The sequence below is a fragment of the Anabrus simplex genome, chromosome 1 (genome assembly GCF_040414725.1).
Source record: "Anabrus simplex isolate iqAnaSimp1 chromosome 1, ASM4041472v1, whole genome shotgun sequence".
NCBI lineage: Eukaryota > Metazoa > Arthropoda > Insecta > Orthoptera > Tettigoniidae > Anabrus > Anabrus simplex.
In genome coordinates this window covers 1,062,848,808-1,062,866,293 of record NC_090265.1, presented here as the reverse complement: position 1 = coordinate 1,062,866,293, position 17,486 = coordinate 1,062,848,808, and the positions used below count along the sequence as shown (strand labels likewise).

The 17,486-nt window shown below is 41.5% G+C and overlaps 1 protein-coding gene across 4 annotated transcripts in view; it reads right to left on the bottom strand.

Annotated features, from left to right (window-relative positions):
- Positions 1-9,089: 9,089 nt before the first annotated feature.
- LOC136857975 (solute carrier family 35 member F3) overlaps positions 9,090-17,486 on the bottom strand; it is a 406,908-nt gene continuing 398,511 nt past the window's right edge. For all 4 annotated transcript variants that reach the window (XM_067137123.2, XM_067137124.2, XM_067137121.2 and 1 more), the window contains one exon: positions 9,090-9,709. In XM_067137123.2, coding sequence (XP_066993224.1) covers positions 9,654-9,709 — 56 coding nt within the window. In that variant the 3' untranslated portion in view covers positions 9,090-9,653. The remainder of the gene's footprint in view (positions 9,710-17,486) is intronic.

Sequence of the window (17,486 nt, the reverse complement as noted above, 5' to 3'; positions counted from 1 at the left end):
CCTCATTATCTCTCCTTACCCAATTATCACTTACTCCTAGAACATCCAGATGCATCCTCTTTGCTGATTCAGCCAGTTCTACTTTCTTTCTTCCATAAGCCCTGTTCCATGTAAAAACTGTTATTCTCCCCGGTCTAATTTTTCCTCATCTTTATGTTACTCTATGTGCTTGCAAGCTGTAGTATGCATTGTGTATTTCTTTGATGTATTTGTATGTATTTTGCCTTGCCATGTTTTACCCCTGTTAATGAATAAATTTTTCGCCTCCCTTCCTGTATGTCTTCAGAGAAATGTAGATTTTATCTCACTCTGAAGTGTCCCTGCCTGCTTTGTGAGGCCTCTCCTCTCCTCCAGAGGGGAATTCCGGTTCACGTGAGCGGTGTGCTGCTCGTCGTAGCCTTGTCTGGCTGCATGGTCTTTCTCCTGTTGGCACTGGTGCAGTGCGCTGCCTATTTGGCCTCGCCTTGTGACTCTTCATACCCGGCACGCTAACGTGGAGGTAAGAGAGAGGGACCTTGATAACCCTTAACATGTTGTTAGTTGGAAAGGGGCCTGAGGTAATTATAAAAAAATTATTATGAATGTAAATGCTAGGAGCCTTGTGGTTTCAATATTATTTCTACTTAAAGTTTCAAGGTGATGTGTTCGATCGAGTTGGCAAAGAATGTATTTTCTTAGGTAAGATGTTTACCCCTTCTGGGAAAGGCTCTTCGCAGGTAATCATGTACCTCAATTGCCCCCAATATTGGAAATTGTTAAGACGGGCAAGTCCCAGACAGTGGGATTAGATTGGTGTTGCTTTTCAAAGGCACTGTAATTTGGTGGGCATTTTCTATATGCCTTGAAGCATTGCCTCTGTTTAAGCCAGCGAGCGGCCTAGTTTTACCTACTCTTAATTTTGCTGCATGGTTTGTGAAATTTTATTGTGTTTCTCGTATATTCAGAAAGCGTTTATGGAATTGTCCGTTATACTTATTGCTGTTTGATACCTGGCTTACGTTCAGGGTAGTTAGCTCGAGAAACCCTTCACAAAGGTTATGAACACGTACCTGATAGAGTCACCATGGTTGTAATAAATATGTATCTGATATGTTTATCAAAGGTGTAACGATTGAGCATCTAATACCTCCCCAAGGTTGTATGAATATGTACCTCATAGTAAGGCTGGTCCCCTCATTCTTATCCTGCTGTTGTTCTGAAAGTGTATATGGGTGTGACCTCCTTTAATTGTGAGTTGTTAGGATTTGATACCTTTAAGGGTGTTAAAGCTTTTGTATTGTATGAAACGAAGCTTGGCGAGTTGTTATTGTTAAATCAAGTTTGGCATTTTAATTTAATACAACTTATTATCCAGCTCCCTGGGCCGCCACTTTTCTGTCCGTCTTATCCCCTCTGCTCAGCTGGTAGCAGAGCGTGGGTTGTATGGGGCTGGTGTCATATTAGTAAACGTACTTGATCGGTTGGGAGGGGTGTCTCTTGGTGTCCTTCCGCCACGGCATGCCTCATTTTGCTTGTTGAGTCATTAAAATGTCTACTCATGATGTAGCTTATCTGGGGTCCCACTGAAAGGAAGAGTTACTCTATGAGTTGACCATTCAGAACCTCGAACCTTGAGGTACGGTCAAGAGCGATGTGGCATTATAACAAGTCAACTTAGATAAGTCGGTCATTGTACCCCATTATAGCGTTAGCAAGGCGGGCAGTGCCACGTCCTTGATTGGCATGGATTTAACTGATATTGCTTCAATTATGGAGTTTTTGGAAAGCGACATGGTATCTAGTCACCAGTTGAGGAGAGTTCAAGGTCGCCTCACACATTACGTTCAGCGTATTAGGGATCTTTTGTCATTGGAGTTAAGGGATGAGTTGAGGGCCCAAGTCAAGCACTTGGAAGATAGAGCGCTTAGCTTGTTGGAGAAAACTGACTCATGGCTGACGAAGTTGGCAGTCAAAATACCCCACCCCCCCCCTCTTTGGTTCCCATGGTAGGTGGAGATGATGTGGGTAAACCTGTAGGGATTGGGGAGGTTGGAAAACAGCAACCTTCGCAATATATTCTACTGTCAAATGTTTCTATATTCTCCAATATTCCTCATCCATTAACGCTAGCGTTGAAGGGTGCCCCATTCTACTCTGTCAATTCGGTTAGCGACATGGTAGCCTTCCTTCATTTCTGGGTCGAATTCCTGGACCATGGCCTGGTTTTTGGGATTTCACATAGTCATATAATGCAGATTATTTATCCTTTGGCGAGTGGTGAGTTGTCACATAGGATTGTTAAGGCCATTAAGGAACAGTAAACTATCCAGCAATTCCACATGCACTTATTGACCCATTTTATTCCGGCTAGTGCGTTAAATTTGTTTGTGCAAAAGTTGTACTTCAGAGTCCAGCATAATGATGAGTCGTTGGCTGATTTCATTTTGGATATTAAAAATTACGCCAGGGTTTTTGCGCTCCATTTTTCAGAAGAGCAAATTGTATTTGTTAAGGGCATAAACCCCTCCTAACATTCTTGTTTGTGTTTCGCTGCCCATAACCACAATTTCTCGGAATTGGAGGCGATGTTCATTGCCGTGGAAGGTGTCTGTCATGCGGACACATTACATTCGGGGAGTGGTCTTTCATCGCCTAATGTATCCGGCACTCCGGCTTCTAGAAAGCCCACTAACCTGAGAAGATGTTATGAATGTGGATCATGTGATCATTTACGGAATCATCCCACCAGAACTCCTGGTGGTCGCCCTGTGGACACGTTGACTAATGCCATTGTCCCTCTTGGGAGTAGCAATTTCATCTGTCTTAAGTGTAGGCGTCTGGGACATTTCGTGAAGAACTGTGCTGGGACTCAGCGTCCAGCTGACTAGGTAAGGGAGCTTCCGTTGTTCACAGTCCCCCAGTCGATGACAGCCCTCGTGGTGCTTCTCTTCAGCCTTTATTCGATATTTGTTCGCCCGAGTGTTTACAGATTTCTGCGGATCTGAAAGGGAGTGCTCCCTTCATTAAAGTAGAAATGGGATGCGAGCCTGTATTGGCCTTACTGGACTCGGGGAGTGTAGTTTCCTTGGTCAGTGAGAAATGGTATATCGCACACAAAGCAATATGTAAATTTTCTGACTTGCTTCCTGCCTCTGTTTCATGTGTATCAGCCAATTCTTCTAAGGTCGATATTATAGGTATCTTCATTAGTAAAATTTGACTTTCTAACATTTCTTGGAGGTTTTCCTTTTATATAGCCAAGCATTTGTCTTGTCCCATAATACTGGTGACTAATTTTTTTTCTTACTCCGGATTGGTTCTGGACCTACAAAAAAGGGTTTGTTGGTTTGGATTTTCCCAGTCAGTAAAGATCCCCCTATGTTCATTTAATTCTGTGTCTTTTTGTTCGGTTACACCCCCTCAAGAGGAGATGGTGTGTGACCTTAGCCATCTCCCTGAGGATCAGGTGCGGAGTGTGAGGGAGCTGCGCAACACATTTTTGGATGTATTTTCTGACGAATTGGACATGAACATTGGAGTGTAAAATTGAGCTCTCTGATTCTATTCAAATGAGGATCCCCCCTTATCGTTTTTCTCCGCCTAAGATGAAGGCGCTGAAGGAGATCATCGATAAGATGTTTGACCAGGGAATTATTCAACCTTCTACTTCTGCTTATTCCTCACCCATATTTCTAGTCCCTAAACCTCAGGGCGGGTTCAGGTCTCTCCTGGATTATAGGGTTCTCAATAAGAAAATTGTGTTGCAGTCCGTGCCGCTCCCCGATTTACACTCTTCTTTCTCCTGGTTTAGAAAGGCTCAATATTTTACTATCTTGGATTTAAATCGAGCCTACTACCAGATTCCCTCGGCTCCTGAGTCACCGCATGTGACGGCATTTGCCATCGACTGGAATTTATATGAATTTCTGTGGTTGCCATTCGTTATCTCTACTGTGGCCGCTGTCCTTACTAGTCTTTTGGATGAGCTGTTTTAGGACATTAAATTTAACTACTTATATCATTATTTGGACGACCTAGTGATTTACTCCGAAACTTTCGAGGAGGACCTGTTGCATCTTAAGGAAGTGTTGATGTGCCTCCGGAAGGTGGGTCTCACCATCAATCTTACTAAGGTCTCCTTTGTAAAGCCCTAGATGTCCTTTCTTGGGCATGTGGTCTCACCTGATGGTGTTTCGGTGGACCTCTCTCATACGCAAGCCATTTGTAAATTTGCTCCCGCTAAGGATGTGAAAGGCATAGCACGGTTCGTGGGCATGATAAATATTTTCGGAAGTTCATTCCAGACTTCACTAAGCATGCGGGCCCGCGTAACTCCCTGCGTTGGAAGGGGGTTAAATTTGATTGGGGCCCTCTCAACAGGCCACTTTTGAAGATCTTATGTTAGCGATCTCCAACACACCTATTTTTAACATGCCAGATTTTTCTAAACCATTTATAGTGCACACCAATGCTTCTGCATCCACTGTCACTGCGGTGTTGTTGCAGGATTTGGAATTTGGCAGACGCCCGATTGCCTATTCATCCAGGATCTTGTCCACTCTCAAATCGAAATACTTGGTATACGAGCTTGAAGGTTTGGCCGTGTTATTTGCCCTCAAAAAGTTCCGGGTGTATTTAGAGCACGTTAAATTTAAACTTGAAATGGACAACCAGGCAGGCGTTGAGCTGGGTCCTGGGTCGACCCTGAAGAACAGGTCATTTGGCCTGTTGGGTGATCAGGATCTCTGCCTTTCAGTTTGAGGTGCAACACATCCGGGGGTCAGATAATATTTTGGCTGATTCTTTAAGCCGTATGTACTCTTCCGAGGTGGTTCAAGATGATCAACCCTTGCATGTCGATTCCCTTGCCCTGCCGATTTCTGCGGCATGTCTGTCCAATACTCCCATGTTGTACCATGACATTGGGAAAATTCAAAGAGAAGACCCTGTGTTGGGACCTGTCATCCAAGATTTAGAGCTGGGTAAACCTGTTGCTCTCTACGAGTTACGGAACGGGGTCTTGTGGTATACGTCTCACCATGATAAAAGGATGAAGGTGGTGGTACCTGCCATTCTGGTGCCCATGATTTTCAAATATTTTCATGGGTCCCCCCTTGCGGGCCACCTCGGGGTGTTTAAAACAAGAGAGAAAATCCGCGAGAATTTCATTTGGAAGGGATTGGATGGCGAAGTGCGTGAATTGGTTGGAGCTTGCAAGCTTTGTAAAATTAGCAAGCCGCCACTGAATACTGAGGTCAGATTTCTATCTTCTTCTCAAGCCACTCGTCCTATGGAGCGTGTTTTTATAGATTATGTCGGGTCCCTCCCCAAATCGGAAGGGGGTGGTAATAGGTTTATTCTTGTCTGTGTTGACACTGTCACTCGCTTTACCTGGATGTTTCCCACTAAGCTTGCCACAGCCGACACCACGCTAAAGTTTTTGAAATGCATTTTTTCCATGTTTGGGCCTTGTCAAGTTTTAGTCTCCGATAATGCAAATGCTTTTATATCCAATTTCTTTAAAAAATTCTGTTTCTGCCTCGCCATCTCTCATGTTACTACCTGTTTACTATCCTCAGCCGTTGTACGCGGAGAGGGTGAACCGGAATTTGCGCTCTGCACTTATCACCTTCCATCACGAAGATATTTGGAGGTGGGATACAACTGTTCCTTGGTTAACTTATCCTTTCAATACCGCTGTTCATGAAGTGCATAAGTCGTCCCCTTTTTCATGTTTGGTTTTACCCCTAACTCACCATTGTCAAATCTTTGGAATATAAATGATCTGTTGCCAGAGAATATCGTTTCTCCTAATGTTAGGGCCATGTGGAAACATGCTATGGCTAACCTTAAGGTCTTTAACTTAAGGAAGCAGCAGTGTTACAATCAGGGGCAAGGACCTGTCAGCCTGGCCATCGTTGATAATGTTCTTTTGAAGAATTTCGTACCTTCAGGTAAGCTGTCTCCTTGCTTTTGGGGACCTTGTACTATTATCAAATTTTTGACTCTGGTGACATTGCTCCTTAGGGACCCCTTGGCGGAGAGGGTGTTTAGGGTGCACCTCTCTCAAGTCAAGCCTGCATAAATTTTTGGTGCTGTTGTGCACCCGGTTTGCCTTGCTTCGAATTATTTGTGGAGGGTTTCCTTAGTTAAGGACGATACCTAGTTGTATTGTAAGATGTTTAGCCTTGTTGAGTTGCATGTTTTTGTCTAATTGTGCTTGTACTTATTTTACCTCACGCCCCATCCACCGCTCTCTCCCTTCCTTCGTTTGCTTCCCGGCTTACCTTCACGCTGCTGCTGGGTCCGTATGTGGCCCGGCTTTGCCGACCTGTCCCCGGTCCTTCCTTGAAAAGCACAAGTGATAGACTTCTGTTGGCTCTGTTGTTATTATTCCAGCCTTTCAGTGTATCCTGTTGCCGAGCTCTCTGAAAGGGCCCCTCGGTGGAGCTGTTGGTACGTTTTGCATGCTGTGACCTGTTTTTCAGCTCCTCATGGACTATGTCACGTGTTCGGAGCCTCTATCTTCTTGCCTGTCTGATCGTATATCGCAGTACTCTTCCTGGTTGCTCTGCTTCTGCAACCTTGCTATGTGAAGGACCGAGTGGGAAATTCATCCCTGTACCTTATTCTCTAAGTTTCCTGGAGTGCCGCCTATGAACTCTCAGGGTGGCTAAATTACCTTTCTTCCGAGTCCCCTTGTGATTCGGAGAATGTGTACACCTTGAAGGAGGAGATTTTCCAAAGGGATGGAACTCTTTTAAGAATTGCACTCATATTTTATTCTTGAAGTTATCTTTCACCTTTCTCCGACGTCGGCTTTAAGGGGGGAAGGATCTGTGCCTTGTAAAAACTGTTATTCTCCCCAGCCTAATTTTTCTTCATCTTCATGTTACTGTATGTGCTTGCAAGCTGTGTTATGTATTGTGTATTTCTTTGATTTATTTGTATTTTGCCTTGCTATGCTTTACCCTTGTTAATGAATAAATTTTTTGCCTCCTTTCCCTTATGTCTTCAGGGAAACGTAGATTTTATCTCACTCTGAAATGTCCCTGCCTGCTTTGCGAGGCCTCTCTCTCTTGATTCACGCCCCTCCGCTCCTCCCCTCTCCTCCAGGGGGGAGTTCCGGTTCACGTGACTGGTGTGCTGCTCGTCGTGGCCTTCCCTGGCCACGTGGTCTTTCTCCTGTTGGCACTGATGCAGTGCGATGCCTATTTGGCCTCACCTTGCAACCCTTCGAAACAGCACGCTAGCGTGGAGGTAAGAGAGAGGGACCTTGATAACCCTTAACATGTTGTTAGTTGGAAAGGGGCCTGAGGTAATTATAAAAAATTTATTATGAATGTGTAATGCTAGGAGCCTTGTGGTTTCAATATTATTTCTACTTAAAGTTTCAAGGTGATGTGTTCGATCAAGTTGGCAAAGAATGTATTTTCTTAGGTAAGATGTTTTCCCCTTCTGGGAAAGGCTCTTCGCAGGTAATTGTGTAGCTCAATTGCCCCCAATATTGGAAATTGTTAAGACGGGCAAGTCCCCGACAGTGGGATTAGATTGGTGTTGCTTTTCAAAGGCACTGTAATTTGGTGGACATTTTCTATATGCCTTGAAGCATTGCCTCCATTTAAGGCAGCGAGAGGCCTAGTTTTACCTACTCTTAATATTGCTGCATGGTTTGTGAATTTTTATTGTGTTTCTCGTATATTCAGAAAGCGTTTATGGAATTGTCCGTTATACTTATTGCTGTTTGATATCCGGCTTATGATCGGGGTAGTTAGCTCGAGAAACCCTTCACAAAGGTTATGAACACGTACCTGATAGAGTCACCATGGTTGTAATAAATATGTATCTGATACGTTTATCAAAGGTGTAATGATTGAGCATCTAATACCTTCCCAAGGTTGTATGAATATGTACCTCATAGTGAGGCTGGTCTCCTCATTCTTATCCCGCTGTTGTTCTGAAAGTGTATACGGGTGTGATCTCCTTTAATTGTGAGTTTTGTTAGGATTTGATACCTTTAAGGGTGTTAAAACTTTTGTATTGTATAAAATGAAGCTTGACGAGTTGTTATTGTTAAATAAAGTTTGGCATTTTAATTTAATATGACTTATTATCCAGCCCCCTGGGCCGCCGCTTTTCCATCCGTCCTATCCCCTCTGCTCAAGCCCCATTAATATTGATAGCTCCCCCATTGAATTCCATTTTGTTCGCCAAGTTGTTTCCAAGGAGTCCCTCGCCTGTCAAATGGGAGTGGGACTCCATTACTCCCAGAGGTCCGAGGCTTGCTTAAAATGTTCTGAGCTCGGTAAATTCATGAAGCAGGATGCTACCCTACTTATACATAGTCCAAGTGAGGATCTCTTCTCGAACAGGTTAAGGTTGGGAATGATGTAAACAACCAAACACAGCTGGTCACATTCAAAATTTGACCAATTCGACCAACATTCAGGATAATTTACCTTGGGATTTTGGATTTCTGGATAAATGTATTTGGGACTATATATTTTGGGTATTCATTGTTTAAGTTCCTGTTTCATAGTTCCTGTTCCTGTCTCTATATGTCTTTATTTGACACTTGCTTGTTCCTTTCCAATATTGTACTCATCCTTTGTGTGTGTAGAATAAAAGTGATGACGGTGATCACAGCCTCATGATCTCCAGTTTTACCTTAATTTAGGCCATGGCTGCTTCCTTCCCACTCCTAGCGCTTTCCTGTCCCATCATCGGCATAAGAACTATCTGTGTCGTTGTGGCGTAAAGCCAATTGTAAAATCTATTCTGAATCTACCAAATGAGTCAGTACTGTTCTTCAAAAGAACAAAGAAATACGAGTTCTCACAACAATCAACCCTTCTGTATTTGATGCCTAAAAAAGGAAGAAAGAATGCAAGCAATTTGTTCAGTCATTCTTTTGAACTGTAAAGTTTCCCTCTTCAGGCTTTGTATTACTGCTACAGACACTGCGCTCACATGCTTTCAAATGTAAGTACTTACAGGCTGAAATTGTAGACAAAATCATTTCTATTCTATGTTTTTGAAATTAGTTTGGATATAGGAGTCAAAGGAACATAAAATTGTTGATCAACACATAATATAAGTGGACAGAGTCATTGAAGACAATTTTGCTATTTATTTTCAAAGACTTACAGTTTTTATAAAATATGAGTACTTGTCACAAAGTTGTTGGCATGCTTAATGCCATAGATAAAATGATTGGATACATTTTGTTCAGTGATAGATCTCTAAGATAAATATGATAGGCCAGCTAATATTGCTTACCGTCTCTTCTCTTCTTTGTCTCAGGCCTATTAATTTTGTATTTACAGATACATTTTCACTTCAGCATCGCCTTCAATTTACATTCTGTGTGAGTTAAATAGTACATCCATAATAGTTGGAGATGAATTGAGTAGTAGTGGAAAGTGATTTTGTCCCAGTGGATGATGTCCACAAATTAGAATGAGCTGAAGACTCAACTATTACAGGTACCTATACCATGTTCCTTGGAACAGAGTTCTTTCAGGAGTCCTATCAACACGGTATGCTACTCGAACTAACCACTACAGGTGAATGAGGTCAGACGTCGAGTTCGGTGACACCGTGGCCAGGATCGGGTCATCTTACTCGGCCAGATGGTGATCGCAGATGTGAACGAATGTAGCCGGTACGATAATCTACCACATCTCGACGCTGACTTCCCTGGGCACCGTGTCGGTGCCGCCGACTCCACCTGCAATAAATGTGATAAACTTATATACAATTCCTGATGGGGTTGACTTGACACAGGAATGACATATTTAAAAGTTACTCAATGGAACACATTTCAAAATAAATTAAAGTTTATTTAATTGTAGGTACCTAATAGCTAATTAATATCTAATAAGCTTCTAATGATTAATTCGAAAGTTAGATCCTGGTATTCTGGATTAAAGCACATAACAGTCTCAATAGTTGCCATTGATGCAATGTGCATTCCATACAAAACTCGCTCATTATTAGTGTTATGTAAAAGCATCTTAACTGAGTGTGTTGTTTTACATCATATGTTTTGATCTTGTCTCAAGAAATATGGCTGTTCCTTCTGGATATTTCCAGGAAGCAAAGGTATATCTTTACCTGTAGGTTGAGTAAATTTAGGAACACGTTTTCTTTCTCTGCTCTAATTGGTCATTATGCAATTGGTACATTACTTTTTGCTTCTTTCTGAGATTTTTGAACATGAAAGATGATTTGCAGTTGTGTAAGACTTAATATTGTTATAGTTTTGTCCATGGTTCTGATTTTCTGTATCTATCAATCGATCAGTCAGTCATCATCGATCTTCATTTAGGGCTGTCACCTGTGTGGCTGATTCCATAAAAAGTTGTTTATCTAGTCTTTTCTTAAATGATTTCAAAGAAATTAGAAATTCAAGATCATGAATCATCAAGATCATGGATCATAAACTTGAAATTTATGATGAAAGAAGGACTAAAACTTTTCCCTTCAGACATAGGAGAAACCAGCAATATCATGTTTATTTAATCTGTAAACTCAAAACATATATTTTATCTCATGATATCGATACTTAGTGGCCACTTGGCTTTTTGAAGTCTGTTTTTTTGTTTACTAGTTTTTCAATTTTCGGAGTTAATGTTTGAGAAACACTAAGAGCTTATTTCAGTTTGTGATGTGACTTCCGTGTTTTGGTTTGGTTATTTTTAAAATATAAAATAGTCATTTACAGGCATATGTGGAACCAAAAATACTCAACATTCTTGCTGCAAACCTACGTAATTGGGGAAACCCTTTTTGCGAAAAATGTCTATAAAAGTCACAGAAATCCTTATTTTCAAACTTATCCTTTAGTTTTCTATCACACTGTAAATCTATCAACTCTAATTGTAGGTCTGGATCAACATTATCTGCAACAAATTAATAGGACATGGTTAAAAGTTGAAAATCAGTTTTCATGCACTCCAAATTTTAAATCTAGAATGAAATTGCAAATAATGGTATTTTATGATTTTGATATACTTATTGATATCATCAGTGTAGCACATTCAAACACTGTAAGCAGTGTTTGAAAATGTGGAATAGTTCTATTCATGAACTGGTGCTCCCACAGACACAATTTTAATTTGAAGAATTTCTCTCTGTCAAATATTTCTGTAATTATTAAAACCCTTTCCCTGGAGAGAAACATTCAGAATGTTCTAATGACCTGTTAAATCTGCAAGAAATGCGAGGTCACAAATCCACCTGCGATCTTGTAGTTTGGGGACGGGCACATTTAGTCGCTCCATAAATGTAGCTATATCTTGTTGTGGTTGAAAAAACGCATCGAGTACTTTACCTCGACTAAGCCAGCAAACAGCACAATGATAAGGCAAATGACCAATTTCAGTCAATTTTTGCTAGGAATTCCTTGAATTGCAGATGACGTAAGGCCCTTGATCTTATGAAGTTAGTGATTCTAACCACTGCGGTCATTGCATTGTTCAGTTCAATGCTTTTTGCACATAGATTTTCTAAATGTATGATACAGTGTATTGGAACAGGTGTGTAAACTATCAATCAATCAGTCAATCAATAAACTATATTAAGAGCATTTTTTTAAAGTACCCAACTACTCCAGCATTTCATCCTACCATTTCAGGTGTGCTATCTGTTACTATTGAAACTAGTTTGTTCCATGGCAGGAAAGCATTTTCAACAACGCTTACAATGCAGTTGAAAATGTCGATGCCTTTAATGGTATTCTTCAGGGGCACTAAATCCAGTAATTCCTCCCAAATTGTACATAAGGTTTTCATCAACCCCTCTTATGAAAATGGCTAGTTGGGCCATGTCAGAAATATCTGTGCTCTCATAAATTGCTAAGAAGTATGCCCAGAAGCTTTTTGCCAGTTCTAATAATTGTAGGTGGACATATTGAGATAGGTCTTGAATTCTTCTTGACACTGTCTGTGGGAACAAGCTGGTAGCTTCAGACTCTTCAGTGATATTTGGACAAAACTCCTCACCTGCTAGAATTAAACATTCCTTCACAGAAATATTAAAACTCAACTGAACTGCTGACTCATTGATCAAATGATCGACTGGGTTATGTAATTTACCTTTCAGTTCTATAATTATACGTACCCATTCCTCACCTTGATACTGATCATAATCTGTAGCGTGACACAAAATGTAATGGCGTTGTAAATTATATCATTTTACATACTGTAGCTCTTTTCTACAAAACAAACATTTAGCTGTAGCATTCCTGTCATTTTCAACAAATAATAATATAGATCTTCCTTTAAAGATAAATAGATCAGAGGCATAGATAGCTTGTAGCTTTGTGATGTGCCCAATTTGTCCATGCTTATGTTCTGTACTGTAACATCACTATGTATGGCACAGCACGCGCCTACTACAAAGCAAGGCAGTCCCTTTGTCCCACTTTGCGACTGAAGAGGCTGACCACTTTCTGTGCTCTTACATCACATGGGCTCTCCAACTGACCTGCAAGTTATGTTCTACTCTCTACAGTATAACATCATCTGCAAAAATCCTTATCTGTGATTCCAGTCCTTTATTCATATCCTTTATATACATAAGAAAACATGAAGGTCTAATAATACTGTCCTATGCGACCCCCCGCTCATAATCATTACAGGATTATATTATGCTTCACCTTCTCTAATCATCAGAGTTCTATTTTCTAGAAATTTGGCCACCCAATAGCCCTCATTTTCATTGGTAGTCTTCCTGATCCACCCTATCAAAATCCCTGGATAGATCAATAGTGATATTGTCCATTTGACGTCCTGAATCTAAAATATTTGCTATATTTTTCTGGAATCCGACAAGTTGAGCCTCACTGGAATAATCTTTCCAAAACCCAAACTGCCTTCCGTCAAACCAATTAGCAATTTCACAAATGCAGCTACCATATAAACACTCTTAATATGGGACTTATTTACGATTGCCTGTTCTCGTATTTGGATGAAGATGACGCTCACCAGCGTTGAAACTAGTTCCAAGTAAATGTTATAACTTGTTTAGTTTAATATTAGTATTGAAAAGGTGGATTTTTAATTTCACTTATCCATCAGTCCATAGCACTTGGAGTGACTTGGTGTAGAAGCCTCAGATCACCGTTAAATGCTCGAAGTGGGTATTCCTTAACACGTTGAGTGCCGAGCCGATTGTAGCACACTGTTCCACTGGTGCCAGGCATGTCTTTGAATTGCATTCCGCTGGTGCCAAAGCAATTGTACGCGTTGTAGTCTGTTTATAGAATCTTGGAATGTATTTATATGATGTACTAAGTAAATTTTATCTCACCATACCATGGTCATGTGTGACGCCATATGGTGTCACATCAATTTTTAGGAAAGATAAAATATAGCGTGACGTCATATGGTGTCAGAATTTTTTGACATGGAATGTGCAATATGAATTTCAAATACGGGATATTTATTTGCTAATTCAAATTAACGCAATATTTATGGAAACCTAGTAAAATGCAAAACAAGTACTTATATTACATTACATATTGTTGTGAACAGTTTTCTAATAACTCTAAACAATGAAAATATGCGTCTCGGCACGCCCGAGTTCTTGTAACTCGATGTAATTTTTCAAACCTTATTGGCATCGTTGTTCAAACATCATCCTTTGTACACTTGTTTCATGTGCTGTTTTCATATTTACGTTTTGCACATCTGATCGGGAAGTTAAGGGGAACGCACTAACTATACGCTACCTGGCTGCTGGCGCAGCTCGACGCACCCTGGTTGGTTCACGTCCGCTGCTTTGCTCCTCCCTACCTCTCCGCCACACCCTGATACTCCCGCGGCACTTCTAATATTATGACTATTTATTTGTTCAATTTTGGCATTTAAACTTGTGCTGGGTGCATGCAGTTTTCACCTTAGCATTCTACTGCCTCCCACGAATATTCCTACCAAATTTCAACCGAATCCGAGTGTAACACATGTATGTGTTCCCTCATAAGATTATTACCAATATCTTCCATTTTTTATATTTTTGCACAACTATATAAACTGAGTGAAAATACGTACGTAAACGAGGAATAAACAATGCCTGGCGCGCGTTCACCTGTGACAATGACCATTGGCCAGTCAGTGGCTTCGGAAGAATACTGTGGCGCCACATGGTGGCATACAGTAAAAATACATAGCTGGAATAGACCCTGAAGTTCGCCCTTCACGTAGTACCAATTTTACGCGTATAGATGTCACAGCTGATTATCTACGGCGCATCGCCTGAAACTCAACTGTGCCGCCATATGGCGTCATGCCAACTTTGATTTCAAGAACGGTGTGCCGCCACATGGCGTCACGCGATCTCAAATTTGAAGACCACCGTGATGCCATATGGCGGCACGTGGCACCCAACGTGTTAACAATGTGTTTCATTGTCTGCTCCTCCACTCCACAGTCACAGTCAGCAGATGAACGGAAACCCCATTTCTTCACCATGTAACTACACCTCCCTTGACCCGTTCTAATTCGGTTCAGCTTCGACCAGGTTTGACGCAGCATTTGGAATCCTTCAACCTTCTGTGTTGGATCTTGAACCAAGTGAGTGTTGTTGGATGGATGTTAGTGCCAACGTTGTCACCATTCGGAGGTCATGTGGAATGAAATGATACTTTTAAAATTAGTCCAGGGTGGTTCGCGTGATTTCAGATGAGTTGTTGGTGGGTCTTGTAGGGTATCATACAAGGGAGAGTTCTTATGAGAAGAGACCTTCTTGAGCAAGTTTACCTTAGCTGCTTTCCTCCTTAGATCTTGCGGGGAAATATTTGCTAAGACAGGTAACCACTGAATGGAAGTAGATTTGACAGTACCAGTGATAACTCTCATGGCTTCATTAAGCTGTACATTAACCTTTGTTGTGTGAACGCTGTTTTACCATACAGGAGCACAGTATTCACCAGCAGAATACACAAGAGCAAGTGTAGCAGAGCGTGGGGTATTGGCGTCCGCACCCCTGCTACTTCCAACAATCCAGTATTCGGGAGATAGTAGGTTCGAACCCCACTGTCGGCATCCCTGAAAATGGTTTTCCGTGGTTTCTCATTTTCACACCAGGCAAATGCTGGGGCTGTGCCTTAATTAAGGCCATGGCCACTTCCTTCCCACTCCTAGCCCTTCCCTGTCCCACATCGCCATAAGACCTATCTGTGTCGGTGCGACGTAAAGCAACTAGCAAAAAATCTTCCGGCAATCTTACGGAGTAGATTCACTCTAGAGCCAAGTTTCTTAGATAATGTGATGCACTGTTGTTTGAATGTCAAGGACCGATCCAGAGCGATTCTTAGATATTTTGGATTGTAGTTATGCGGTACTGCGGTTCCGTTGAAAGTCACATGTAGCTTCCTTTGGGCTTTCTTATTGTTTAGATGGAATGCAGTAACCTCAGTTTTATTTGGGTTAAGTTGAAGTCTCCATTTATGGAAGTAGTCACTCAATTTCGTCAGATCACCTGTCAGTACATTATCACAGTGCATAAGATTTTTACTCTGGAAGACTAATGCTAGGTCGTCTGCATACTGGATTTTCAATGAGTCAGTGTCTGGCATATCATGGATATACAAGTTAAATAGAATGGGGGCCATAACTGATTCCTGAGGTAGGCCATTGTTTAGAGTCCTCAGGATATCAAAAAGCTAGAGTGCTTCCATCAGCAAAAACTTAGATCAATCTTGAACGTCAAATGGAAGGACTGTGTCACCAACCTTGCAGTTCTTGAGAATGCACATGCTATAAGTATTGGGGCTACCATCATTGGCCACCGTCTCAGATGGATAGGGCACATCCGTCGCATGAGTGAAACCAGGCTTCTTCGTCAGCTCCCGTATGGTGAACTCTGCTCTGGCACAAGACTTCATAGAGCCCGTTTGAGGGTTTCAAGAATCAGCTGAAAATGAAGTAGCGTATGGCTTTTAGTGCTGGGATGTGTCCGAGGACTTCGGCTCGCCAGGTGCAGGTCTTTTATTTGACGTCTGTAGGTGACCTGCGCGTCGTGATGAGGATGAAATGATGATGAAGCCTGGTTTCACTCATGCGACGGATGTGCCCTATCCATCTGAGACGGTGGCCAATGATGGTAGCCCCAATACTTATAGCACATACACCTAGTCCCCGTGCCAGGGGCATTAACCAATAATGGTTAAAATTCCCGACCCTGCTGGGAATCGAACCTGGGTCCCCTATGACCAAAGGCCAGCATGCTAACCATTTAGCCATGGAGCTGGACAAGAATTAGCTAAAGCATGAATACTCAATCCTGGGATACGCTTGCTGAGAATCGTACATTTTTTTGCCACACTGTTTCTATATCAGTTACAGTGTTTGAAGAGAAAGGACGATGACGTGAAGAGGATAAATGAGAAGCATGGAAACTATCAATCTCAGCCCCGCCCTCCCCCAGCCATTCCATGTGATCTGTATGGATGTATGTTTCATGCCAAGATTGGGCTACTAAGTTATATGAAACATATTCACAAAGCATTGCGAGTGTGAAAATCTTAACTGCTGAAGAATATGTTTACTTGGATACAAGTTGCAGCCACCAACAACAACTAGAAAATAGTGTACAATCTCCATTCGTTCGCACTAAACACTTGAAATCCTATCAACTATTATTGTAATACATTAAACTAATCAATAATCTGATCACTTTTCTTACCGGTAGAGTAGACACTTGAATGCACGTCAAACATTATTAAAACACAAAAATTGATACAGCTTATTGGTACAGTACTATACATTGTCCAGCAGTCAAATAGAGTTTTCTCAATTGTAGTGTGGTGATCTTTCTCTTGATTGCCTGATTTTCTACTGAAACATTAGCCTCAGAAATTACAACAAACATATCCAAATAATTATGCCATAGAGCAAATTCTTGTAACTCCTTTAAACTTCTAAGAATATCTTGAAAATTCTTCAATTTGCTTTTGAACATTTCTCCTCTCCTTCTTTTTTCCATAGTGAGAACTACTGAACCACCTCCCAGAGATGATAGCTATATGTAGAGAAGAATTGCGTATGGAAAGTATTTGTCCAGGCAATCTCTAAGACAAAGAGACTGGGAAAAGGAATATACTGTGCCATGTGCAGTACCTGTCCTTGCAACAGATCATCTAAAATGTATAGGATGGTTAAAATATTGCTGAACTATCCACTAGGAGGATTGGAAATTTTATGTCCAAGATATTTTTTGGTACCGTGGCGCGTAGAGGCGCGCGGCTGTGAGCTTGCATCCGGGAGATAGTAGGTGCGAATCCCACTATCGGCAGCCCTGAAGATGGTTTTCCGTGGTTTCCCATTTTCACACCAGGCAAATGCTGGGGCTGTACCTTAATTAAGGCTACGGCCGCTTCCTTCCAACTCCTAGGCCTTTCCTATCCCATCGTCGCCATAAGACCTATCTGTGTCGGTGCGACGTAAAGCCCCTAGCAGAAAAAAAAAAAGAATTTTTGGTTTCTGTTTCTATTTAACCCAGAG